This window comes from Neomonachus schauinslandi, chromosome 3, assembly GCF_002201575.2.
Source record: "Neomonachus schauinslandi chromosome 3, ASM220157v2, whole genome shotgun sequence".
Taxonomy (NCBI): Eukaryota; Metazoa; Chordata; class Mammalia; order Carnivora; family Phocidae; genus Neomonachus; species Neomonachus schauinslandi.
This window is the reverse complement of record NC_058405.1, coordinates 175146094-175173935: the sequence shown is the minus strand read 5'-3', so window position 1 is coordinate 175173935 and position 27842 is coordinate 175146094. Positions and strand designations below refer to the sequence as shown.

General features: G+C 49.7%; 1 protein-coding gene and 1 pseudogene across 1 annotated transcript; one reads left to right on the top strand and one right to left on the bottom strand.

Annotated features, from left to right (window-relative positions):
* LOC110591949 (serine/threonine kinase 11 interacting protein) lies at positions 1–14822 on the bottom strand. Its single transcript, XM_021702940.2, has 25 exons — positions 14793–14822; positions 14538–14623; positions 12103–12308; positions 11839–11913; positions 11479–11574; positions 10994–11101; positions 10801–10872; positions 9373–9499; positions 9057–9160; positions 8825–8920; positions 8548–8589; positions 8217–8363; positions 7934–8018; positions 7084–7365; positions 6689–6894; positions 6259–6375; positions 5981–6158; positions 3838–4068; positions 3638–3741; positions 2564–2661; positions 2291–2469; positions 1983–2064; positions 1710–1780; positions 970–1217; positions 1–373 (listed from the first exon to the last, which is right to left on the bottom strand). Exons 2-25 carry the CDS (start codon positions 14596–14598, stop codon positions 224–226), a joined length of 3165 nt encoding a protein of 1054 aa, XP_021558615.1. The 5' UTR covers positions 14599–14623; positions 14793–14822; the 3' UTR covers positions 1–223.
* Positions 14597–26569, top strand: LOC110591999 (annotated as a pseudogene).
* The last annotated feature ends 1273 nt before the right edge of the window (positions 26570–27842 follow it).

Below are 27842 nucleotides of genomic sequence, written 5' to 3'. Positions count from 1 at the left end.
GGGAAACACTTTTATTGATACCTGAGAAAAAGTGCAGGAGAAACATTCTTACTGACCATGGAGCCTATCCCCTTGGGCCAGACCAGGCCAGGCGACGTCTCTCAGCCTGCCCTTGAGCCGTGGGTCGTCTGGGCCTCCCGGAGAAGTCCGCAGCCAGAGTCCGGGGAGAGAGAGCTTCCGCAGCCATGGCTCCCGAGGCCAGAGCGGGCTCGGCAGGGAGGCCTCACCGATCGAGATCTAGGGTCTCTTGGGTCACAGTCCGGAGTCCGATGGAAAACAACTCCTCCCAGGGCTCCCGGATCCAGGCCAGCAGGGCCGTCAGCTGCTCCGGACACACAACACGAAGGGCCCAGAAACTCTCCAGCCGGGACACCTAGCAGAGCAAGTGGCAGTGAGGGGAGACTCGCAGAGGACCCGCCACCCCTCCTTGCCCCAAGGCCTGCTTCCTTCCCCAAGCCTGTGCCCCTCCACAGCAGACCCAGACTTTGAGCCTCTGAAGCACAACACTTACTGAAGTCACCCCCAAACAGAAGGCTTCCACGTTTACTATCTTGTTTCTTTAATCCACCCTGTTTTCTAGAACGTAAGTTCTGGAATCAACTCCAAGGAACTGGTTGGAGTTTGATTCCTGGACTGACCACTTGTGACCCAGGCAAACTGGCTAATGCCCCCAAGCCTCAGTTTCTCCATCTGTAATAGGCCTAAGGCAGCTGGGAAGAGCAGAGGGCTGGCACCGGGGGCCCATCCAAATGTGAACACCTCCCAGCTAACACAAGCCTGGCCCCAGGCCCGCGGGCTTCCACCGCCCACAACCGCCACCCTCTCTCCCTGCTGCTCCTCCACACCCAGCGAGCACCCCAGCTCCTCACGCCCCACTTCTGTGTTCCTTCCACCACAACTGCCCATCGCAATTCCACACCGCCGCCCCACCTCTCTCTCTCTCTCTCTCTCTCTCTCACACACAGACACCTCATCGTAGAAGACCAGCCGCAGGTCCCCCGGGGCCATGCGATAGAGCAGCACCGAGCTCAAGCTGCTGAGAGGCCACTGCTCCCTGACGCGCACGGAAGGGCCCAGCCCCGAGGGCAGGCGCGTCTCAGAGGCTTCGCCAGGTGCTGCAGGAAGAGCGGGCTCTGCCTGGGAGCCTGCAGGGTCCTCCTCTAACAGGTACAGGGTGGACAGAGTCACCAACAGAGACACAGGGCAGGTCACAGGGCCTGGAGGGAAAGAGACAGGGCGAGGCCCAGAGTGGAAAGCCACAGAGGAGCCCAGCTCACCGAGCAGCCTCCCGGTGTCACTCGAGAGGGGTGAACCACACCCTGCCAAGGTGGTCACAGGAGGCGAGGTCTCTCCCTTTTCCAAACTCCAGGCATCTCTAGCCTCCAAAACCTCTGAGGCCCAAGACAAAGGGAACCTGCCCCCCACCCAGCCCATGAGAAAGATCCGCTTGCCTCCTCTGACCGGATTAGGTGGAGCAGACCCAGCCCATCTGCTCCCCATCACAGAAAGCCTGCACCCCAAAGCAAAGGTCTCTGAGGACCCAGGAAACCTACTGGCCCCACTAAGAGAGGCCGGAAGACCGAAGCTGTCACTGGAGTGTGCCTGAGAGAAGTCCAGATTCCAGAAACTGAAAGTGCTACAAGGGCACAGAGAGGCAATGGGGGCACCTAGCCAGGGGCCTGGGGCAAGACAGAAGACAGAAGCCTCACCTTCCACCAGGAACACCCGAAGGTAGAAGAACAGAGGCGGCTCCGAGGAAGTCTCTCTCTCCAGCAATGGCCTGGGGGGAAGGAGTGGTCAGCCAGGGGGTGGGAAACACTGAGAAGGGCAGGGAGGAGGAACCAGGGCGGGAGGTGTGGGCATGAGGACAGGCCGGCCCAAGTGCTCAGGGCCCAACCGTGGCTGGGGCTTGCAGAGATGGCCCGGGCTCCGGGAGCGGCTGTCTGGCCACCAACCGTGGCCTCGACCTCCTATCCACTCACCAGAGGCGGTGCTTCGGGGTCACCTCCTCCTCTGTGGCACTGACGCTGCTCCTCCAGCTGGGGGGCAGAGCCTGTAAGACATCTGGACAGAGCCAGCCAGGGACAGGGAACCTCAGAGACTCCATCTCTTCTATCCTAACCTCTCCACCTCTCAAGACCTTCCTGACCTACATTTCAGAAACCTCTAAAGGGGATGTGTCCCATTACCTGTCTGTCTCCACCGTGGCTGCCAGACGTGGGCAGCTGTGACCCCTCGGCCCCCACCCGCCCTCCCCGCACCTCCCTTCCCTCTCTCTTCCCTCTCTCACCGGTGAGCTCGTCTAGAAAGGCCCGGCAATGCTTGGCATCTCGGGGCAGCAGGACACAGCTGCCTGCCCCGGCCGCCCACTCCAGCCGCAGGCTCTGTCCCGCCAGCCCCAGCTCGATGCCACTCAGGTCGTGCAGGGGAACGGCCAGGGCTGGCTGTAGCCAGCTGGCTGGAGGCCCACTGTGGAGAGGGAGGGCCAGAGTGGTGGCAAAGAGTGAGCGGTGTGAGACCCCCAGGGAGCCCCGCCCTGTCCCTGATGGCCCCACTCGCTCACCATATCTCCCCTGTCACCTTCAACACATAAAGCCTGCGGTCGGACACCACCACGAGACACACAGACTCCCCAGGGTGGCCTGCCAACACCAGTGGCACCTACAGGGAACAGGAAAGAAAGAGGGGCAAGGGAGGCGGCTGCCGGGCTGACAGCAGAGTCACCGTGGCCCGACCCTCCCCACTGCTCATGCATCCGGCTTCGCCTGCCACCCCCCTGCACCCTGACCCACAGGCAGGCTCGGCGGGTTTCCCTGCCTGGCATCGTGCCCCCTCCGACCCGCCCTCCACACTCTGCCGGACTACCGTACAACAAAACCAACTGCCACTCCCCTGCCTCCGGGGCTCCCGCGGCCCTTGGGATCAAGTCCAAACTCCCTGGCAGACACTTGAGGCTGCCCCTGAACTGACCCCTGCCTGCCTCTTCAGATTCCTCCCAGGGCCCCTGCCCCCTCCCGAGCCCACCCCCTGCTGTCCCGACAGCAACAGTTTCTCCCCACTAGCTAGCCCCTCTCTCAGGCCCCCGACACAGGTGCTGCTTCCTTTCCCCAGACCATCCCCCACCTTCTCTAGAACTTATCCTTCAAGCCCTGGATTAGATCTTAGATCGGCTCCCCAAGAAGGGGAGGCTCCGTCACTCAGGCTGGATCCGATGCCTCAGCCTGATTCCAGAACTTTCCTACCTCACAATCGTCGGGTTTCTCACAGCAGAATACAAGACAGATGGCGAGACGGATTTACTCGAAATCCTAGTGTCGTGCAGATGCTAGGTGCCCGCAGAGGGACCGATAACCCTGGGTACTTAGAGCGGTGACGGGAGGCCCCCTGTGAGTGCCACGGGCGCCCACTGACACACCCCATGAGGTAGGCAGCACTATCCCCTCCGCGGAGCGGCAACAACAGGCTTCGCCATATCAAGGACCGTGTCCGTAGCCACACTGTGAGTGACCGCGGGAGCTGAAACCGGCCGCCTGACCCAGGGCTTCCAGAGCCCCTGCGCTGACATGGTTTGCTGTGGGGGACACAGCGGGCACTCTGGCCAGGGAGGGGCGCGGGGCAGCACCAGGCCGGCACAGACCTTGAGGCAGCACTGGAACTCCTCCTGGGCGTCAGCAAACACCTCGACATCCAGGAAGAGCCGGAGTCGGTGGTCCACAGAGCGGAGGCCATGGCGCTCAGGGGCTGGGGGCGAGCCGTGGACCGTCAGCCTGCCCGGGCGACAACCGCGCTCTCCCGCCTCCCTGAACACCACCTGGGTCCCGTTTCACCTCTACTCACGGGGACTGAGGCTCCAACCGTGGCGATCTTGGGAGACCGGCGCCTGAGATGGGGCCCCGTCAGCCCTGCTGCTGTGGTCACTGGGGTCAGGAGGGTCACGGACGGCACTGGCCGTCTGCGAGGGAACTGGCGGTTGTTCGTCCTGTCTGTGCTCCCCATGGCTGGTTCCCAGGGACCGAGCCAGGAGAACCACATGATCACTACCACAGTTTGGACACACAGCAGGAGATTCTGGAAGGAAGGATGAGCACAGGCCCTGTGAACCCCGACACACAGCGCCACAATCCCCCCACTGTGCTCATCATGCTCCCCATCCCCTCTCAGATTTACCTTGGCCAACATCTCCAGCTTCCTATGCTCCCCATCATTCCCAACACACCCCTCCCCCCACTTCCTGGGCAGGCCAGTTAGCCAACCGCTCACCATCCCAGTGAGGGAGGAGCAAACCCAGACCCATGGCCACGACCTCCTCAAAATACACCCCATCTTCTTATTTCAGGCCTTCTCAGAGAGAACCAAACTGCTCTGGGCCCCTCCCACAGTCTCGGGCTGTCATGTGCTCTGAAGCTCCACCAGCCACGTGTGAAGGCCCCAAATCAACAGATCAGGAAGGCAGGGTGTCAGGTATGGGTCCAATTCCAGGCTCCGTCACTTAATAGCTGTCATCTAAGCAATTATGACAAGTCACCTAAGCTCTCTGAGCCTGGTTCCTCCTCTGTAATAGGAGTGATGACAATGCCTGTCCTATAGGGTCGTCAGGATGGGTGAACGGATCAAGTAAAGAAAGAATCCAGGTTGGGGATCGGCAGCGAGAGAGGGAACACTTTGAGCAGCTACAACAGGCATATGCTGGACCCTCTGACAATAGAATTAAAACTCTCTGGATCCCAATTTGCAAATGAGGAAAGCAAGGATCAAAAAAACGACACACCCGGGGGGAGCCTGGGTAGCTCAGTCGGTTGAGCACCGAGCTCTTGGTTTCTGCTCCACTTGGGTCATGATCTCAGGGTCATGGGATCAGCCCCAAGTCAGACTCCACAACCAGCACAGAGTCTGCTTGAGATTCTTTCCCTCTCCTTCCCACTCTGCCCCGCTCTTGCTCACACGCACACTCCTGCACTCTCTCAAAATAAATAAAATCTTAAAAAAAATATTGGGGCACCTGGGTGGCTCAGTCCGTTAAGTGTTTGACTTTGGCTCAGGTCATGATCTCGGGATCCTGGGCTCCAAGCTCAGCGGGAGTCTGCCTGTCCCTCTCCCTCTGTTCCTTCCCCTGCTCATGAGCCCCGCTCCCCCCAAATACATAAAATCTTAAAAAAAAAAAAAAATCGGGGCACCTGGGTGGCTCAGTCAGTTAAGTGTCTGCCTTTGGCTCAGATCATGATCCCAGGACCCGGGGATCAGCCCGGGGGTTCCTTGCTCAGCAGGGAGCCTGCTTCTCCCTCTCCCTCTGCCTGCCACTCCCCCTGCTTGTGCTCGCTGGCTCTCTCTTTCAAATAGATAGATAGATAAACAGATAGACAGATACATAGACAGATACGTAATTTTTTTTAAAGTCATGCATTTCAACACAAATGGTATCGAGAATATTTCTTTTCTCTTTAGGATCTTTAAAGACATTGCTTTCTGACTAATCTACAGTGGAAAAATCTCTCACTTTAAAGAACAGGGTGTGAGGAGATACCATGAGGCACCACTTGATCTCAAGTAGCTTACGAGGTCAGTCAAGGCGGGACCACCTCAGCCAACTCGAAAAGCATCTTACGTAACAGCCAGAGGACAGCACTACACCCAATATTGCAGTGAGGGCTAAGGAACTTTTATGGAGTTTCTAAATTATCAGCCAAAAAAGTGGAAAAAGCCTTCAAGTTATGAAAAAATAATGAGTATGTTTCAACAGTTAAAGAGATTGTATTTCCTGACTTTTAGAGAAAAAAGAAAAGGATCTAATTTCTTCTTTTGCTCCTGTCATTTTTTTTTTTTTACCAAATGTATCAGACAGTTTTATTTTTCCTCCAGAGAGAAGAGTTGGTCCCCACTCCTTCCTTCCCTGGGGTGCCCCCTCTGTATTCCCTCTCTCAAAGCCATTGTCTCTGAAACGGTGGGAGTCCCATGGACAGAAGGGCAAGGGCAAGGCGCATACCTGTCTTTTGGAACAGAGGCCTCCAGCGTTCCTCACCGTCTAACCCCACCCTGGTCTCCTCTGGCTTGAACTCATGGCCACAACGTAGACACTGGAGTCTGCCCCGTAGCAGGTCTCTCGCTTCCCCAAGCTCATGCTGAGCTGTGGTGGCTGCTGGGGTCAACACAGCAAGCAGCTCCTGAAACAGGGTAGGCCAGACACAGCTGTGAGCAGTGGACCCCGGCCCTCGGCCCTTCAGGCCTCCCCCGGTGCCCTGGCCTCGCTCTAGGCCCGGTTACCTGGAGAGCTGCGTGGGCATCGGGCTCCAGCACCACATAGCGACGCAGCTGCCGGTCAGGGCAAATGTAGGAGAAGCGCAGAACAAGGACAGGGGCCCCGGGGAGTGGATCTGAGCCCTGCGCACAGAGGGGATCCGAGAGATCTGGGTGATGCTGACAGTAGGGAAGAAAATCGTAGCTCTGGATGTCATGAAAATGCTCTTGCTGACATCCACACTCTAGCTTAGCAGCCCTACTCCTCAGCTCAGCCTTCCAAGCTGTCTGTGGCCATGCCTTCGCCCCCCACAGCTCCCCTGCTCTGCTCCAAGTACCAACGAGAGACTGGGGGAAACTCACGACCCAGCGCCTGGTACCAAACAGCTGTGCTGTCCCAAGTGGCTCCAGCAAAAGGCCCAGCACCTCTTCCAGGACCCCTAATGCCGCCGCTCACCTCGAGCACTACCTCGTGCTCGGTCTGAGGCTCAGGTTCCACCTCAGCTGCCTCTAGGCTCTGGAGCTCCAGCCGTGCCAGGGTCCGAGCTGCCTGGAGTTCCACCTCGAACAGGTGGCCGGAAGTGACCCGGAGAAAGCATTCCCTGCCCCGCACGCCCTCGGGCCCCTCCAGGGGACACACCAACATGGGGCGACACAGTTCCACTGAGGAGAGACCAGGAGAGCAACCTGTAAGAAGGGAGAGGTATCCCCGACTCCACCCTCCCGTGGGGTGGCCCTCCATCCAGAAGGGGTCAGCTGCCCCAAGTCTGGGTTTTCCCAACCCGCCCAGATACACCACCAGCACCTGGCCCGGTCTCCCTGGCGGCCACTGAATGAGCGCTCGGTGCTCACCTTCCACTTCATCCTGTTCCTCCACCTCCTCTTCCTCCCGGGTCTCTGGCAGGAGCCTGACCTCCTCTGCCATTTCCTGCGGTGACTCTTTCTCTGGGGGTGGAGGGCCAGGCACAGACCCTGGGCTCAGGGGCAGTGTGCTGAGGGCAGGGGTCTCAGAGGTAGCCACAACAGAAGTCCCGGAGGTCTCCAGGTGATTCCTATACTGCAGCCAGTCACAGCCAAACCGTTCCCGGAAGCTGTTCATGAGTTCAAGTTCCCGATGCTGCCGCACAAACCTCCCTGGGCCGGTGAGGGGTGCACTGCTTAGCAAGCCCACGCCCTCACCACGACCCCCAACGACCCCAGACTCTTCTGCAACTGCTCCCTGGGGTGAAGTCTAAAGGTGTGTGACGTGATGGGGGGTGGGGATCAGAGGGAGACTCAAGGTTTCCCCTCAGCAGCACATCTCAAAGGACGTTCTATGGAATGCCATGCCCACACACAAGTCGGAACCACGCGGCATACGCTGCTGGGAAGATTGGAAATACACGGGAGTGAACTGGAGGTCCTGAGATGTCCTGCGGGGAGGACGCCTACTTAACTCTGGTTAGCCCAGCTTTTCCCATGGGATCCTTTCAGCAAGTGACCTCTCGACATCCCGCACAATTCACGTTCCTTTAAAAACACTTTGGAAAATGCTACCCAGGGGTGGTCTCCTTTTTCCTTAAACTAGAAAAGAAGAAAGCCTAAGAGGCCCTCTACAACGCTCTGCTCCACCTCAGACAGAATCCCTCCTACCATGAAGACTGGGGCCAGAGCCTGAAGACAGGACTTAGGGCAAGGGCAGCTGGGGCCACAGAGGACTTACCAGCTGGGGACGGGTCCAGAGTCCGGGGCTCTGGGTCTGTATCGCTGGGTTCCGAGATACTTGCTCGCCTCACACGGACTCGGCTCTGAAGGTGGACACAGGACCGATGCTCTAGAAGAGCCGGGGCCTCCCACCCTGCCGTCCATGGCCACACACCCAACCTAACCCAAAAAACCCCACCCACAAGCAAGGATGAGGCCTTTCTCTTCCCAGGCCATCCACAACCCAGAGCCCCCAGAAAGGGACCCAACCCCAGGCGAAGGTGGCCTAGGACACTGTCTACCTTAACCTTCCGGTGCGGATGCTGGGCTACAATGCCCCCTGAGGAGATGCTGTCACTCAAGTCAGGGCCGCCTGAGGTTTCGGCAGTACTCCCCGCTGACCAGGGCAGAGGTGGGGCCGAGGAGCCAAGCCCTGAGGATGTGGAAGTCTGGCGTGTGACAACGGGAAGGAGAGCGAGGCTGGAGCCAGAGATGCACCTCTGCCCTACCGGCCTAGCCGAGGGATGGGCCCTACTTTGTAGCTGCCCAGAAAGACCCCCACCCTGGGACCCCTGTCATGTCCTCCCAAATCATTCCGGGATGGCCTACCCCCAGCGCTCCCCGCACACTAACCTGAAAGTCAGTCAGTGACAAGACTTTCCCATCAAGAAGGAACTGAGCAAAGATAAAAGGGGAGGGGCTGCGTCGGTGGCGGGGTACCTGCCCACCCACCCAGCGGAGCCCTCCTAGCCCTGCAGGGACCAGCAGGCTCGGGGCGGGGACAGCCTAACAAGCAGGGGGGCCAGGGCTGCGGCCCATCACCCAGGGCTGGGGTGGGAGGCGGATGACGGGGCAGGAGGTGGGACAGGCAGGACAGGGAAAGCAGAGCGGACAGGAGAAGATCGCTCACACCGCCTGCAGCGTCTCTGGCGCGGGGTGACAAGTACTGGGCAGTGGCCGCTCGGTGCGCGGGGTGGAACCACAGAGGGTTCCCCTCCAGGTAGAGCTGAAGGGCAGGAAGAAGAGACTGAGATGGGCCTTGGGCCTCCCTGTGTGAGGAAGGGCACTCACCAAATCAGCCGGGGGAGGGAGGGAGAGGCGCAGAGCTGGCCCCCAGGTCCCGGAAGCACTTTAGGACACACCTGGCGGAGCTCAGCCAGCAGCCACAGCGGTGCCAGCTCCCTGTGGCCTTCCAGCAGGTTGTACGCCACATCCAGGTGACGCAGGTTCCTCAGCTGCTCCAGGCCTGGGGTGGAGGCGAGCAGGGAGGAAGGGCATATTGGGGGCGGGGGCGCTGGTAAGAGCAGAAAGACCAGCCTGGGCACCTCAGACCTACCCGTAGGCCCACCTGAGGCTCTGGAGGCATGCGGGTCCCAGGCTGAGTCTCACACTGGCCCTCTACCCTCCATGTTCGCCCCACCCTCTCCTACTCCCTGGCCCCCCACACTCCCCACTCACCCTGCAGGCTCCGGAGCTCATTGCCTCGCAGTATCAGGGTCCCCAGAGCAGCGCCCGAGGGTCCCATTCTTGGCACCAAACGCAGGTGGTTATAGGAGATGTCCAGATGGCAGAGCTCAGACAAGTCCTGAAAGGGGGTGGTGACAAAGAGTCTCTCCTTGACCAGACTCTAGCCGGGCTCCTCTGAGCCCTCTTTTCAAGTAGGCCTCAACCTTAGCCTATAAAGACTGCATACTCTCTGCACAAATGAGTTCATCCCATCCTCCACCCCCCCCACCAAACGTTAACAGAATTGAACAAATCCTAGCATAGTTCCTAATAGCTCAAGGCCACGTCCTTGGGAAGACAACTCCAGCCCCTTTACCTTCCCTCCTAGAAAAACCCAAGGCTGCCAGAAGAATTTAGTTTGTTCCAGCCAACAGCTGAAGACAGAACCCCCGTCTCCCAGCCTCTGTAGGAAGGTAGAAGGCTAACTCTGGCAGGCGCCAGTTAGCAATCCCAGACCCAGATGGATTTCATATGGACCAACACCCCTTCCTGCTTTTTGTAAATTTCCACTTCCTTGACTTCAGAGGTTTAAAACTGACTAGTTTGGGGCACCTGGGTGGCTCAGTTGGTTAGGCGACTGCCTTCGGCTCAGGTCACGATCCTGGAGTCCCTGGATCGAGTCCCGCATCGGGCTCCCTGCTCGGCAGGGAGTCTGCTTTTCCCTCTGACCCTCCCCCCCTCTCATGTGCTCTCTCTCATTCTCTCTCTCTCAAATAAATAAATAAAATCTTAAAAAAAATAAAAAATAAAAATAAATAAAACTGACTAGTTCGGTCAAGGAAAGAATCTGCTCAAGTCCCTGCCTTCTCCTGCCACTCCCTCACTATGCCTTTAAAACATCCAGTAATCTCTGCACAAATCAAATTTGAGTTTAGTTTATGCTAAAGTTTATTACAAATTAAAATGGTTCTACTACTGATTACATACCACGATAGCTTATTACTACTGCAATAGTGTATTACTAAAATCTGTTCTCACCACAGTAACTACCATCCAACTTTGTTTGTCCCTAACAATAAGACTTGGAGAAGATTTTTCCCCATCATCCCCAAGCTACCTTTTATGAGCTAGACACCAGGCTAAGTAACATCACACAACCTCCATGACCACTCTAATACTATAAAAACAGGTACTCCTCGGATTTCTGCTTGACCAGTTAAGAAACTCAGAGCTTAGTTTGTCCCGAGTCACACAACAATTTAGGAGTTGAGATTTGAACACCGGCTTCTCTTACGCTACAGCCTGAGTTCCCCAAGAGTACTGCCTCCAGGATATAGCCCTACCTGGGGGAGGGTGGGGGACAGGTCCAGGAGAGAGGGTCAGAGTGGGATGACCAGAGAGCCAAGTGGGGCCAGCCCCAACCAGCCTGCTCAAACTCACCATCAGGAAGCCCTCGCAGTCCTGGACTTGATTGTGGCTCAGATTCAGGAAGCGCAGAGCTGACAAGAGATGCTGGGGGGGGGGGGGAGATGGGAAAAGCAGCAGAGAATCAGACACCTCCAGGCAGCCAGCTGGCCCTCCTCCCTAAGGGCCCCCGTCTTTCCCCAAACCCCCTTCCCTCTGAGGCACTCACCAGGGAGCTGTCTAAGGAAGTCAGTGCGTTGTAGCTGAAGTTGGCAGAGAGCAGAGCCAGCCAGGGCAGGGCACAGCAGAGGTCACCACCACAGGCTGAGAGGAGCTCCTGAGATAGGGTGCTCCATTACCTCCGCTGTCCCCTCCTCCCTGCTCCAAGCCATTGTCCCCCAGCCATTCATTTGTTCTCTATATACTAAGCTTGGTCTGCAGAAACAGAGTGAAAGCAAGCCCAGGGCCCTGCCCCCAGGGGTCTGTTGTGGGAAGAATGTGGAGACGGATACAAGAATACTGAATACAAGATGGCAGGTGTGACCATAAACGACAGACAGGTACACAGCACTACAGGAGTGCAGCAGAGGGGGCAAAGCCACTGTCTGAAGGGAAGCGGGAAGCAGGGAAGGCTGCAAAGAAAAGGGAACGGCAGAGCTTGGTCCTGTATGTCCCTCAGAACAAGGATCTGGGCCCAGCCCCCATCCTCCTTACCTCTAATGCCTGGATGCTCCTGCTGCAAATCAGGGTCTCTAGCTGGGAGTAGATGCCACAGAGGCCACGGAGGCAATGAAGAGGGACACCTCGGAGCTGAGAGGGAGGGAGGGAGGGAGACAGAATTTCACAAGACAGAGGCTTCACCTCAATTCCTTCTTTTATGGGGAGGGAAAAGATGACAAATCCAACTGTGGTTCAGGGAAGCGTTAAATGGAAGAGATGAATGCCACGTTACTGCAGAGCAGTGGACACACTCAGGCCTGGCCCACCCACCAAAGGGGGGCCATCTCTTTCCCCATTCCCAAAAGGTTGCCTCAAACTGGGCTTTGTGTGCCAGCATCCCTCAACACTCCATACCTCCAGCTGCCGAAGGGACTTGAAGGGAAAAATCTTGATGGGCCCAGGGAGGCCAGAACCAGGGACGTGGACCAGCTAAAAGAAAAAAACTCATATCACCGAGGCCAGCACACTTCCCTTTCCTTGGCCTCTCCCCACTCACACAGCCACCCACAGCTCTCACACCCTCTCCATCTGGGCCCTGCAGACTTCTTGCACCCATGCCCCCACCCCCCCCAGCTCTTGGGCTCTTCGTACATCCTACTCCATTCTCACTGCAGCGACCTTGAGTGAAAGAGTTTTCTGCAGCACATCGAAGAGGAACTGAAGCTGGAGGATGACAGGGGAGTCGGCAGGGTGAGAGGGCAAAGCCACAAAGCCTGTCTGGCCAGGGCCCCATGGCCCCAGGTGCAGCTCAAATACGTGGTTCAGCTGCTGCAGGGTGGCGGTCAACAGGCTCAGTGTGCTACAGCCAGACAGGACCACGTCACCTGCAGGAAAAGGGGCAGACAGGAAGGAGAACATAACAAAGGGGTCTTTCCCTTTATTCTGAGACTCTGTGAACCCAGGATACACCCACTCCAATCCATATGGTAGATCTCCCACTGCTGGGGTCATACTGTCTCCTCCCTGCTCAAAAGTCTTCCACAGCTCCCCTCTATCTTCACAAAAAGTCCTAACTCTTCAGCCTGATGACAGGAGTTTACGTTCACTACAGCCAACCAACTTTTCCAAATTTTCTTTCACCATCTGCTCAAGAGTCTGGTCTACTCACGGTGCTGGGAATACAGTCAGCTCGGTTCACAGATTCCTCATTTTCTGACACATTCCCTTCCACTCTGCCCAGCTCGAGACTATCCTCCTCCAGGCAGGCTTCTCAGTGTGCAACACTGCTGCCCTTTTATGCTATAATCATTCACTTTACGTACAAGTTGGTTGGGTGTTTCACCTTTTTTTTAAGTAAACTCTATGCCCAACGTGGGACTCAAACCCACACCGCCGAGATCAAGAGTCGCGTGCTCCACCGCTGAACCACCCAGATACCCCATGTATTTCATCTTTACTTCTCTGATTGCAAAAGTAATATGCACACTTACAGAAATTTTCAAACCATCCCAAAATGCATGTCATAGAAAGAATAACCACTCATTATAGTACTGAGGTATTATTCTCCATCTCCGTGTTAAAATTGCTCTAATGAGACTGTCATCCTTGAGGACATTTTTGATCACCCTGGTACCCACCACCGCACCTAAAACGTACAGCTGTGAGGTAGGCATGGAGAAATATTTTTTTTACTATTTTTTTAAGACAATGATAGAGCCAAAACATGTTACAAAAATATTACAGAGAGATACCCTATATTCTTCACCCAGTTTCCCCCAATGTTTACATTTTATGTAAATATCAAAGTCAGGAAACTGACATTGGTATGTACCTATAGTTCTATGCCACTTTTTTGTCATTGGTGTGGATTCCTATAACCAACATCACAATCAAGATACAAAACTATTCCAATCACCATAAAAATCTCTCGGTACCTCTTAGAGTCACACTCACACACACACACACACACACACACACACACACCATCATCCCTAACCCCTGGAGCACCAGGTCAGATTTGTGCTGAACAAACAGATAAATCCTACAACCTTACATGAAAGATGTTCCATGTGCTAGACACTAAGAATAGATGCGGACAGGGTTCAAAGACTCTCCCCACCCTCAAAGAGCCTCTTAGTGTAGAAGAGATAAAATACGTACACAGTTAATAAAACAAGCCAGAAAGTAAAACTGCTCTAAAAAGAGATTCCACAGACACCACCAATGGGAGTAAGGAGTACAGAGTGTGGGCAGGCGGCTAACATTAATCGGGTGGTATGTGGCAGACAACTTTGTTACCTCATTTAAACTTCATCAGAATCTCCTAAAGAGAAGCACTACTGACCACCCCTTAAAGAGATGGAAACTGGGGCCTGGAGAAGAACACTGATTGAGCTTATATAGATGATAGGAAGTTGCTACTTCTGTCTGATCTCAAATCAGGGCTTGTTCTACCACAACTAACGTCAACCACACATTGAACCACTGTGGCTCCACTGTGCCCAGGCACGGAGAGAAGAAACTGTAGTAACAATAGCTACCAATTTTGAGCCCTTACGTATTATGCAAACATTGTCCTAAATGCTTTACATGGGTTAAAATTAATCCCCACAACAACCTTTCGAGTTAAGTACAATCATTATGCCATTTTCCTGCTGTGGAAAACTGAAACTCAAAAAACTTAAACAACTTCGCCACGTTTGGAAGAGTTGGGATTCCAACCCAAGCGCATCTGACTCCAAATCTCGTGCTTTTAACTATACTAAGTGCCTTGACACAGAGCAATGATTATGCCAGTCCCCGGTCTCCAGAGATTTACAGCCAAGTAAAGATCACTTTCCTCTGAGAGTTTCAGAGAACGCATTGAGGAAGTGGCACTGGAGTTGGGTCTCGAAGGACGGCTAAGGTGTGAAATGTCAAAAAACAAAGGACCCTGCAAGCAACGGCACCAGAGAGAATAAACTTCAGAGGAGTAAAAAAAAAAATGAATTGACGCCCGAACCCTCGTAACCTCAATCAGCTGTAACTCTGCTTCCTAAGGGGGAGAGTGTCTCTGGAAGGCAAGGTGCACCCCCACCTTGCCCCAGCCCCAGATCAACCGCGTATCCACTCACCGGACTCCCGCAGCAGCCCCGCGAGCTTCCACACCAGGGAGTCCCGCTGGGCGGTCGTCATGGCCACGGGACGCTGGGGGCGGAGCCTGGGAAAAGAGGAAGCGGAAGAGCCTCAGGTGGGGGGGTGGTACCAAAAGCCCAGGACGTCCGCGCAAACGAGGACTCGCGGGGAGAAAAAAGTGAGAAAGAGAGCGAGGAAGAGCATCCTCCCGGGTACCCTTTCGAGGAGCGTAAGGCCTGGCCCCCCAGACTGACCTCCTGTGTGCTCTCCCACCAGCTCTGCAGTCCGGCACCTATCAATAATGGCCAGGAAGTCCCGCCCCGGAAGGAAGGCGGGTAGGCGGAACAACCGGAAAGCACGGCTGCGATGCCGGAAGTCACGACCTAAGTCGTGCTTACGTGTCCGACGGGGGCGGGGACGGCTTGGTGCGGACGGGGCGGTCCCTCGGCAGTTGGTCCTGCTGGGGCCCGAAGCGGGGCCTCTCCATCCCTGCCCCCACACCCGCCCGGCTTGTGGGCTCCGCTCAGCGTGGGTCTCCCGCTCGGCTCGGCGGGGCCCCTCCAGGCCTGTGAGGAAAACCTGACTCGTTTGCAGACTGGGCGGGGAAGCACTGTTCGGAGCAATGGGATTTTCTCTCAGGAAAGGACTCGGCCAAAGCGAACACTCGTTTTCCAATTAAAGGAAAGCGTGTTCGCCATATGAAGTTTTTTGGTATCTGCTGAAGGATCTGGGGCTTGCCAAGATGCCACCTCTGGAGTTACCTTGAGACTTTTTCCTTAATGCCCCTCCAAACTCGTTGTTCTTTTTTCCTTCGCTAGTGTCAGACTCACATTGCGATTGGTAATGCCTCACGTGTATCCAGTCTTCTGCTTTTTGTGTTTCCTTTCATAACCCCTGAATCCAGAAATTGTTATGCCGGGTTTGAAAATGAGAAAGCATGTTCACAGAGGCGAGGTTCCCTGCGAAGGTCGTTCAATTAGTAACTAACTTCGTCAAGACTGCCAAAGTTTCCTGGTTCCAAGTTCCTGTTGTAGCTTTCACCTGGCTCCCAGTCAAAAAAGGAGGCGAACTACTGAACTAGATTACGTAAAGAAAAATGTAGTTTCTCTTTCCCAACAGGCCTAGGGGCAGCCCTTCCCCAACCCAGTCCCTGTCCAAGCGTCCACCCCCTACCACACGGCCTGTTGCCCTCTGTCTAGGTTCTCCCTCCCACCCCTCCCGTGAAATAAAATTTTTTCCTACCCCGAAAAAAAAAAAAATGTCTTCTAACAGAATTTGGTTTTCAAGGAGAGTTGTTTTTTTTTTTAATAAGTGCCTTTTCTACAGAGGGAAATCAAAATGAATCCTATGCCAGTTGAGGGTAGGAATATAGTTATCTTTATCTCAAGTTGCAAAATTTGAAGGATCTTATTTTCTACAGTCAAAATATTTGAAATGGCAATTTATGTCCCTAAACCACACAATCTAGCATTTATGGGATACTATGTGATCTGAGCCAAAATGAAGTAAGTAGAAGCACATCGTGAACAGCAAAGCAGTAGGGGCTCAATATATTTTTGTTGAATTATTAATCCCAGAGCAGTGATGATTGTCGGCCCCTGTTTATCAATCACCTGGAACTAGGAAGGGAGGGTTCTTCCATACCATTTCTGCCAACTCTAACCCTCTTAGGCAAGAGGAGACAGATTGTTTTGAAATTCCTGGCATTACGGAGCTTTGAAATCTGTTTCAGGAGTGTCTCCACAGCCTGTAGATTCTGAGAATTGCTCCATTCATATGGATAGACCCTGTAGCCAGATTTGTTCTAAATCACTTTGCTTCCCAGAAATGTGAGAGTGAGACAAAGAGAGCAGCAAAGAAAGCTATAAACTACAGAGGGAGAGGAAAACATCTACTCAGAGAAGCAGCACAGAGAAACTAAGCAGTTGTTTCTAGGCCCCCTTGTGAGGCCCACTCCCCCTTCTGCCCTCAGGCTGCAGAGGACGCCTTGGCCACCTTCCAAAGAATTCCCACCCAACTTTTTTTTTTTTTTTTTTTTTTTCCTAAAGTGTTTTTCTTTATAATTTTTTCCCCAAAAACCTTGACTAATAAAAAATCTTTTTAAAAAATTAAAGTCTGAAATGGGAAAAAAAAAATTATCCCATTCGCTGAAACAGGAAAAAGAGAGAGTATATACCTGGAACATTTTGAGAAATATATGAAGAAAACCCGAGAACTTTAAATGACCTAAATAAATGAAAAGTCAAAATGTTCCTGATGAGAAGATTTGATATTATGATGATGTATGTTTAATGCAATTTCCATCAAAATCCCAAAGGGGAGATTTTGGAACTTAACAGGTTGATTCTGAAATTCCTCTGGAAGACTCACATGAGCACAGCCAAAACATTATGCGGGAAAAAAAGAGTAAGAGGCACTAATAGGGGCCTTGCCTTAGCAGTAGCAAAATGTCCTGTAAAGAAAGCAGCAGTAACCACAGCAGCATGATACTGACAAAGAGGTAGACAAAAATGGTTAGATCAATAGAGCACAATACAGGAATAACCATGATTACATGGATTTTTTTTTTTTTTTGCTATATGTGATAAATTGACTTTAATGATACAAATAATGAGTTGTTCAATCGTTTGAGGACAATGAGCTGCCCAAAAATAAAAAATGCTCCGCTGCACCTTCCAAGCATATGACTAAAACCTCCCAGCACAGCACAGATCTGGTATTAGAGAGGTACAGCTCATCCACCTCAGGCTTCACTGTCATGTTCATAAGTGTGAGGAGAGCGGTGAAATGTAACCAGCTGTCACCGGTAGCACCCTGACTCCTTTAATTTCCCTGGGGTAGCCTCTGCAAAATGCTTGTGATATAAGGGGTAAGGAACGGTGAGCTGGTTACCAGCTTAGGCAGCAGGGGTGGAGTTCTAGAAGGGAGGAAAGAGTCTTCATACAAGAATGACAAAGTCAGAGGGACCTGGATGGCTCAGTTGGTTGAGTGTCCGACTCTTGATTTAAGCTCAGGTCGTGATCTCGGGGTTGTGAGATCCAGCCCCTCCTCGGGCTCCATGCTTGGTGGGGAGTCTGCTTGAGATTCTCTCTCTCTCCTTCTGCTCCATTCCCCCCACACACACACTGGTGCTCTTTCTCTCCTTCTCCCTCTCTCTCTAAAATAAATGAATAAAATCTTAAAAAAAAAAAAATGACATGGGCGCCTGGGTGGCTCAGTCATTAAGCGTCTGCCTTCGGCTCAGGTCACGATCCCGGAGTCCTGGGATCAAGCCCCACATCAGGCTCCCTGCTCTGCAGGAAGCCTGCTTCTCCCTCTCCCACTCCCCCTGCTTGTGTTCCCTCTCTCACTGTGTCTCTCTCTGTCAAATAAATAAAATCTTTTTAAAAAATAAATAAATAAATAAATAAATTTTTAAAAAATGACATGGGCCCTGGGTGGCTGTTGATTAAGCATCTGCCTTCGGCTCAGGTTATGATCCCAGGGTCCTGGGATAGAGGCTCCCATCAGGCTCTCTGCTCGGCAGGGAGCCTGCTTCTCCCTCTCCCTCTGCCTGCCGCTCCCCCTGCTTGTGCTCTCTTTCTCTCTGCCAAATAAATAAATAAAATCTTAAAAAAAAAAAAAAAGTCATCTACCAGAGAATACAGACCTCAGAGTCCTGGTCCCGCTTGCTTCTGATACCTTTGGAGCATGCAGGCCCCTAGACTGTTGCCCACGGGGAACAGAAGTAACAGTTCCTTATTAAGACATGAGCCATCATCTTACATCCGGACCTCACTGCTGAGGTGCTCCAGCCTCCTGCAGCAGACCAGATGATGCAGACCTAAGGATGCCTCCAAAATGAAAAGTTCACGCTTGAAATTGAGTTGTGGGTCGGGAGGGTGAAATTAGATGATCTACTTGTTTCATTAACTAGGTATCTTCATGGAGTGGGAAAAGGGGGCAAATGGAAGAGAATGAAGAGGTGTGAATTATCACCTGCAAAAACAGAGTTGTGTTAGAGGAGTTTGCACTCTAGGGGCGTCCATGTGCCTGGCACGGACAGCCCCAGGACCCAGTGGTCAGAGGCAGTTCTTGCCACATAAGTTACCACACATTGATTCTCTTGGCTCTGCTACCAGACCTAGCCACAAAAGACTGCCCAGGAATTGTCCTGGTTACCAGAATCAAACATATGGAACAAATCAGCAGCATTACAGGAGGTCTGGCATGAGAACGTGTATTAGACTGTGACCAAGTGAGCCCATCAGAGCCTGGTTCCTGGAGAGACTGAACACAAGGCACACGAAGGGAAAGCCAGAGAAGCAGAAGCCAATCTCAGCTCAGGATTAGAGAAGCCAGGGCCTGAGAATGGCTGCCTGAAAAAGAAGCAACAAAATAAGAATATCGCAGTGACCCAGCAACAGCTCGGAAAGCCCAGCCTGGGGAATTTTGCATTCTGCAGAAAATGAACTCAGGGAGTCCCTGGGTGGCTTTATAGTAAACCCAAGGTCATCTGAGAGTGCCTTTAATTCTTTTCATTGTCTCTCCTGGAAACCTCTGGGATCATAAGGGAAGGGGTTTCAGAAGTGCTATAAGAAAGATGGGGACCTTGTGGTTCAAAAGAGATGAACCAAAAGCTACATCCCTCATTCAAGCTGCTTGGGAAAGCACAGAAGCCGGCTGGGGACAGCTGGGAGAAGAGAGGAAAGCAGCAGGATCCTGGAGAGCAAGAAGACCTGTGGGCAAAGTCAGGTACATATGCGACCCATGTCTTCCATCCCAATTCTTCCTGCACACGGGGTTGGAGAGGGGAGGGCCATGGTCCACAGCAGGGGAGGGAGCTGCAAGTGTAATAGCATAAGACCCGCAATGGGGGACAAGGAAAGCCAAGAAAAGTTGCGATCAAAGGGCTTCAGGTGTCCAGGCCCTGGGGAAGGGGAAAGGTACTGGCTGCTTTGCAATCTTACTTCAGAAAGTGAGAGCAGCGGGGCGCCTGGGTGGCTCAGTCGTTGGGCGTCTGCCTTCGGCTCAGGTCATGATCCCAGGGTCCTGGGATCAAGTCCCGCATCGGGCTCCCTGCTTGGTGGGAAGCCTGCTTCTCCCTCTCCCACTCCCCCTGCTTGTGTTCCCTCTCTTGCTGTCTCTCTCTGTGAAATAAATAAAATCTTTAAAAAAAAAAGTGAGAGCAGCCTTTCATTCTCTCATTCATTCCACAAACATTGACTGAGCCCTGACTGGGTGCCAGATCCTGTACTGGATTCCCAGGAAATAAAGGAGACAACAGTATGACTCTTGTTCTCTAGAAGCTGGGGGTAAGGTGGAAGGACAGACACCCACAATCACATTTCAACATTGTGTTCACTTCCTGTTGTTGCTGTAACAAATTACACCCAACTTAGTTGCTTAAAACAGCACACATTTGTTATCTTACAGCTCTGAAGGTCAGCAGTCCAAAATGGATCTCACTGGGCTAAAATAAAGGTGTGGGCGGGCGGTGTTCCTTTCTGGAGGCTCCAGGGCAGAACCTGTTTCTTGTCTTTTCCAGCTTAAAGAGGCTGCCCACTTTCCTGGCCCCCTTCTATCTTCACCCCCAGCGGTGGCCAATTGGGTTTTTCATCGCATCAATCCCTCTGACACTAACTCTTCTTCCTCCCTCTTCCACATTTAAGGCCCCTTGTGATTACATCAAGCCCACCCAGATAATCCAGGATAATCTCCATATTGTAAGGTTGGCTGTTTGGCAACTTTAATTGCATCTGCAATCTTAATTCTCCCTTGGTATCTAGCATAACATTTGCACAGGTTCCAGGGATTAGGACACAGACATCTTGGGGGGAAGGGAGGAGGCCTTTTATTCTGCCTACCATCAACATGATGAGTGTTATGGTATAGATAGTTCCAGTCCCAGATTGCAAACAGAATACACGGTGTAGCCTCTCCCTTCCATCCCAGCTGGTTAGAAATGAAAACATACAAAAGATATAAAAATAAGTAATATAGAGGCGCTTGGCTGGCTCAGTTGGAAGAGCATATGACTCTTGATCTCGAGGTTGTAAACTCAAGCCCCACATTGGGTGCGGAGATTACTTAGAAATAAATCTTTAAAAAAAAAGTAATATAAATTCATAATCACCCTGGACAACAAGGAGAGCCCCTGGTGGACCAGAAGCCATGAGAATTCCCTAAAAGCTGGATGGCAGGTAGAAACTGGTCAGAGAAGAAAATCACGGCCCAAAATGTGCAGAGCAATTGACTCACCGCCACAGGAGTTGAAAACAGCACCAAAATCACTCCAAGGCTCAAAGAGGGTGGATCCTGGGAGCTTTGGGGCTCAGAAGTCACCAACAAGGCACTGATGACTCAGGGTGCCAAAATAGGCAGCACCAAGCATGTTAACCACCCCCCACACACTCCCCCTTCTTGTCTCCTGGGGCCGAGAAACTCCAGCAAGCTACCTGCCTCCAGGTGAGGGCAGTGGATATGAGATCATTAGGTGAAAGAAAAGACCTTGTTCCTCATAGCTGGTGACACCTAGGAGGAAAGGGAAGCACATTTGCGGAAGATGAACGGCCAAAATTCTCCCCCATCAGTATATGCCTCCAACCAGTTATTGACAGTATATCACAACGTGCACCATGCCATTGTCTCATCCCCCTCTTTGCTAAACAGCATAGAAATGGAGAGCACAAACAGTCTAACAGGAAATCTCAGATAAAAGCTGAGTTTCTAATGAGCAATTACCAAACATAAGAAGAAAATCAACATCTTGAAAGAGCTATCAAATCCAGCGTAGAGAAGAACTTTCACCCAGTGAAATCGCTCATAGAGCAAGAACAGGACTTCAGAATAATTATAACATTCTTGGAGGCAAAAAGATAACACATGCATTTAAAAAAAAAAAAAATGAAAAACTGCACATGATTATGAGACAACAAAAACGCCTCAATAGAACTACCAAAATGGGCACTGTTTTTGTATCACACGGTACAAGACAAAATGCAAACATGATTATTCATGTACTTATTTCATATTCAAAATATGAAAAATTGAACATGATTATGAAACAACAAAAACCCTTCAATGGGACAACCAAAATGAGCAATATGTATTTGTACCACACAGTACAAGACAAAATACAAACATGATTATTCATGTACGTATTTCATATTCAAAATAGGAAAAATTGAACATGATTATGAAACAACAAAAATCCCTCAACAGAACAACCAAAATGGGTAATATGTTTTTGTATCACACAGTAGAAGACAAAATATGGGAAGTATTTATTGAAAGGAAAATCTAAGATATATGGTGGACCAATCTAAAACTTTCAGTATCAGCTAATAAGAGTTCTCAAGTAGAGGGGTGCCTGGGTGACTCAGTCGGTTAAGCGTCTGCCTTCAGCTCAGGTCATGATCCCAGGGTCCTGGGATTGAGCCCCGCACCGGGCTCCCTGCTCAGCGGGGAGTCTGCTTCTCCCTCTCCTTCTGCCCTTCCCCCCACTCTCTCTCCCTCTCAAATAAATAAAATCTTTAAAAAAAAAGAGAGTTCTAAAGTAAATACAATGTGAGAGGAAGTTTTTATTTTTTTTATTTATTTTATTCTATTTAAATTCAATTAATTATAGTGTATTATTAGTTTCAGAGGTAAAGTTCAGTGATTCATCAGTTTTATATAACACTCAGTACTCATTACATCATGTGCTCTCCTTAATGCCCATCACCCAGTTACCTTATCCTCCCCACCCCTCTCTCCTCCATCAACCCTCAGTTTGTTTCCTTTTTTTTTTTTTAAGATTGTATTTATTTATTTGACAGAAAGTGAGCACAAGCAGGGGGGCAGCGGCCAACAGAGGGAGAGGGAGAAGCAGACTCCAGCTCAGCAGAGAGCCCAACTTGGGGCTCTATCCTAGGACCCCGGGATCAGGACCTGAGCTGAAAACAGATGCTTAACCGGCTGTGCCACCCAGGAGCCCCTCTGTTTGTTTCCTACAGTTAAGAGTCCTTACGGTTTCGCTCCCTCTCTGATTTCGTCTTGTTTTATTTTTCCCTCCCTTCCCCTATGATCCTCTGTTTTGTTTCTTAAATTCCACATATGAGTGAAATCATATGGTATTTGTCGTCCTCTGACTGACTTATTTCGCTTAGCATAATACCCTCTAGTTCTATCCACGTCATTGCAAATGGCAAGATTTCATTCTTTTTGGGGGCTGAGTAATATTCCATTGTATATAGATACCACATTTTCTTTACTCATTCATCTGTCAATGGACATCTGGGCTCTTTCCATAGTTTGGCTATTGTGGGCATTGCTGCTATAAACATTGGGGTGCACATGCCCCTTCAGATCACTACATTTGTACCTTTGGGGTAAATACCCAGTGGTGCAATTGTTGAGTTGTAGGGTAGCTCTATTTTCAACTTTTTGAGGAACCTCCATACTGTTCTCCAGAGTGGCTGCACCAGCTTGCATTCCCACCAACAGTGTAGGAGGGTTCCCCTTTCTCTGCATCCTTGCCAACATTTGTTGTTTCCCATCTTGTTAATTTTAGTCATTCTGACTAGTGTAAGGTGGTATCTCATTGTGGTTTTGATTTGTATTTCCCCAATGCCAAGCGATGTTGAGTGTTTTTTCATGTATCTGTTGGCCATTTGTACATCTTCTTCTGCCCATTTCTTGACTGGATTATTTGTTCTTTGGGTGTTGAGTTTGACAAGTTCTTTATAGATTTGGATACTAGCCCTTTATCTGATAAGACATTTGCAAATATCTTCTCCCATTCTGTCAGTTGTCTCTTGGTTTTGTTGACTGTTTCTTTTGCTGTGCAAAAACTTTTTATCTTGATGAAGTCCCAATAGTTCATTTTTGCCTTTGTTTCCCTTATCTTTGGACACGTGTCTAGCAAGAAGTTGCTGCAGCCGAGATCACAGAAGTTGCAGCCTATGTTCTTCTCTAGGATTTTGATAGATTCCTGTCTCACGTTTAGGTCTTTCATCCATTTTGAGTATATTTTTGTGTGTCGTGTAAGGAAATGGTCCAGTTTCATTCTTCTGCATGTGGCTGTCCAATTTTCCCAACACCATTTGTTGAAGAGACTGTCTTTTTTCCATTGGACATTCTTTCCTGCTTTGTTGAAGATGAGTTGACCATAGAGTTGAGGGTCCATTTCTGGGTTCTCTACTCTGTTCCATTGATCTATGTGTCTGTTTTTTTGCCAGTACCATACTGTCTTGATGATGACAGCTTTGTTATAGAGCTTGAAGTCCGGAATTGTGATGCCACCAGCTTTGCTTTTCTTTTTCAACATTCCTTTGGCTATTCGGGGTCTTTTCTGGTTCCATACAAATTTTAGGATTATTTGTTCCAGCTCTGTGAAAAATGTTGATGGTATTTTGCTAGGGATTGCATTGAATGTATAGATTGCTCCGGGCAGCATAGACATTTTTAACAATATTTGTTCTTCCAATCCATGAGCATGGAATGTTTTTCCATTTCTTTGTGTCTTCCTCAATTTCTTTCATAAGTGTTTTTTGGTTTTCAGAGTACAGATCGTTTACGTGTTTGGTTAGGTTTATTTCTAGGTATCTTATGGTTTTGAGTGCAATTGTTAATAGGATCAATTCTTTAATTGCTCTTTCTTCTGTCTCATTGTTAGTGTATAGAAATGCAACTGATTTCTGTGCATTGATTCTATATCCTGCCACATTGCTGCATTCTTGTACGAGTTCTAGCAATTTTGGGGTGGGGTCTCTTGGGTTTTCCACATAGAGTATCATGTCATCTTCAAAGAGTGAGAGTTTGTCTTCTTTGCTGATTTGGATGCATTTTATTTCTTTTTGTTGTCTGATTGCTGAGGCTAAGACATCTAGTACTATGTTGAACAACAGTGGTGAGAGTAGACATCCTTGTCATGTTCCTGAACTTAGGGGAGAAGCTCTTAGTTTTTCCCTGTTGAGAATGATATTCGCTGTGGGCTTTCCGTATGTGGCTTTTATGATACTGAGGTATGTTCCCTCTATCCCTACACTATGGAGAGTTTTAATCAAGAAAGGATGCTGTACTATGTCAAATGCTTTTTCTGCGTCTATTGAGAAGATCATATGGTTCTTGTCCATTCTTTTATTAATGTAGGGTATTACATTGATTGATTTGTAGATGTTAAACCACCCTTGCAGCACAGGAATAAATCCCACATAGTCATAGTGAATAATCCTTTTAATGTACTGTTGGATCCTATTGGCTAGTATCTTGGTGAGAATTTTTGCATTGATGTTCATCAGGGATATTGGTCTGTAATTGTGAGAGGAAGTTTTATTCAAATAAATAAAAGAGAAAAATGTCCCAGGAAGAAAGAAAACCATGAACCTTCAGTAGGAAAGAGTCCACCAAATGCCAATCAGGATCCTTTTATAAAACCAAAGTGCAGATCTATTGTGACACAGTTGCAGATGCCAAGTATGGAGGAAATCCTGAAAATTTCCAATGAGGGGGAAAAAAAAGATGAACTACAAAGTTATGACCATTGTATTGACAGGAAGTCTCCCACTGAAAAGCAGGGGCAAGAAAAAAAGGGAGAGAATTTTTAAAGTTCAGGGGAAAATATCTTTTTTTTAATGGAAAGAGGCCTTTATTTTTTATTTTTTTACATATCTTTAAGGAAGCTCTATACCCAATGTGGGGCTCGAACTCACAACCCCGAGATCAAGAGTTGCATGCTCTAACAACTGAGCCTGCCAGGTGCCCCAAGAGGAAAAATCTCTTTGAATCTAGAATTACATACACAGCCCAAACATCATTCAACTGTGAAAATAAAAAGACTTTTTTAGTTGGGAGGGGAGGACTCCGGAAGTTTAACACTTACAGACTTACTCTGAAGTAAATGTAAAGGAGGCTAGATCAGCACTAAGAAAAAATGAATCCGAGAAGAAGAAGTGAGGAGGCAAACAACAGTGGTAAACGAAGACTTTAGTAAATTCATTCAAACTAAAAAGTAGGAAAAAATAGGCACACAGGCACACACAGGAAGGAGGAAGGGAAAAAAAGAAACAAAGGATAAGAGTGAGGGAGCTGGCTGGAGAGGGCTGGAGGATAAGAGAGGAGGTCTACAGGGCCAAGGCCCCCGAGCACACAGGATTTGCAGAAATTTTTTTTCTTAAGTAGGCTCCACACCCAAAGTAGGGCTTGAAGTCAAAACCCTGAGATCAAGAGTCATATGTTCTACCGACTGAGCCAGCCAAGGGTCCCAGAATTTACAGAATGTAATAAGAATATGAAGACCTGGGGCCCCTGGGTGGCTCAGTTGCTTAAGCGTCCGACTCTTGATCTCAGCTCAGGTCTTGATCTCATTGTTGTGAGTTCAAGCCCCACATTGACCTCCATGCTGGGTGTGGAGTCTACTTAAAAAAAAAAAAAAAAAAAGTGAAGACCTTGCAAAGAAACCTAAAAACAACCAAAGTGATGATGTATCAAGAAATAAATTCGCCTTGGCAGAATTAGTTAAAAATGAAATGAAATGCAAATCTTCCAAATGTGACAGACCTACAGTTACAGTCTTTAAAAGCACATGCACACCACCTCAAAGGTTTTCCTGCTATTGGAGATATGTTCCCTTGGTTGAGGTGCTGCCCACCACATCACTCCATTGTAAGGTTCTATGCAAATGAACATGAGTACAGGGGATCACATGTAATTCAAACTTCAACTGGAAAAATTGTGAATGAACTTTTCAAAGAGGCAAGGGAACATGGGACTGTCCCTCTGAATGAAACCACAAGAGCTTTGAGTGATGACAAATCAAAGTCATTTGCATGTGGAGGGTACAGAGTGGGGCATTTCTTTCGTAAGCAGTCTGACTACATCTATGGAGAAAATCAGCCACAGGATGTTCAGATTTTGCTTATAACAGTTTCAGCAACAGCTTCAGTTTAGACGATGGGGAGTTGAAACCATGCAACGACCCAACAAATGCTCAATTTCTGGAATCTGTTAAGAGAAGGGTGACTCTGCATGTATGCCTGAAATCCAGCAACTTATATTAGAAATCCTTTAATGTTACATTACTGCTGGCAGAAGATTTCAAGAGACTCCCTGGGACTTTAGTGACTGGCTCATGGTGGCCAAGTGAATTTGGATATGGAGGATCATCAAGATCAAGCATCCTAAAACCTAGAATAAGGTTCAGGGCTTTTAGTGGAGAAAGGCAAAAACTTGGAATCCTCACACCTGACATAGTCAGCACACCTTCCTCCCCGGAAGAGGAAGAGAAGTCAGGACTTAATGTAGTTGTGCTTGTTGATGATTCAGGGCCAACAAAAATTCAAACCTGGGGCACCTGGCTGGCTCCGTCAGTAGACAATACGACTCTTGATCTCAGGATCGTGAGTTTGAGCCCTACATTGGGCATAGAGATCACTTAAAAAATGTTTTCAAACCCTGTTAGCAGATGACAGTCATTTGATACAAAGATTCAATAGTGCACACAGGTTCCTGGATCTTGGGGACTTTTTTGTACAGTCTTGTCCTGAATTTGCTACTTAAAGAAGACTTTATTCTTATGACTTCATTTCCAGAGAGCTGATGAAAAGCCAAAGCCTACCACAAAAAGCAGATATTCTTAATACAGATGATCCTTGAACATTGCAGGGGTTAGGGGTGCTGACCCCTCCCCCCACAACTGAAAATCCATGTATAACTTTGACTTTCCCCAAACTTAACTACCAATAACTTACTGTTGACCAGAGCCTTAATGATAACATAAAGTCAAAGAGCATGTATTTTGTATGCTATATGGATTATATACTGTATTCTTTTCATAAGTCTAAAGAAAAGAAAATGTTATTAACAAAATCATAAGGAAATGAAAATACATTTACAGTACTGTACTATGTTTATCAGGAAAAATCTATGTATGAATGGACTCTCACAGTTCAAACCCATGTTGTTCAAGATCAACTATACTATGATGCTTGAGCAGCTAAAATAATATTGCTCTTATCCATGAAGTAGTGGGTAGGAAAGATTATGTGTCATATTAATTAATATAATAAAATACTTCCAGCATTAAAACAATCAAATTATTTTTATTACTTTTATAAAAACATTTTTCTGTCTTCCAGCCTGAGTATAGATAATATTGGACTAGGGATGGATCTTGAGATTACTGTGTTTGAGTTTTTAGTTGCAGGGCTGCCTTATGGTGATAGCCTTTTTTTTTTTTTTTTAAAGTAAACTCTACACCCAACATAGGGCTCAAATTCATGACCCCAAGATCAAGAGTCTCATGTTCTACTGACTGAACTAGGCAGGTGCCCCATGGTGATAGC

Bases quoted from the DNA above. Each gene is read 5' to 3' on its own strand.
- LOC110591949 (XM_021702940.2), bottom strand. From the start codon at position 14,598: ATGACGACCGCCCAGCGGGACTCCCTGGTGTGGAAGCTCGCGGGGCTG. The intron at 12,309-14,537 runs GTGAGTGGATAC...CTTTTCCTGCAG, and splicing joins GGGGCTGCTGCGGGAGTCCG to GTGACGTGGTCCTGTCTGGC. The intron at 1,781-1,982 runs GTGAGTGGATAG...CCTTCCCCCCAG, and splicing joins ACCCCGAAGCACCGCCTCTG to GCCATTGCTGGAGAGAGAGA.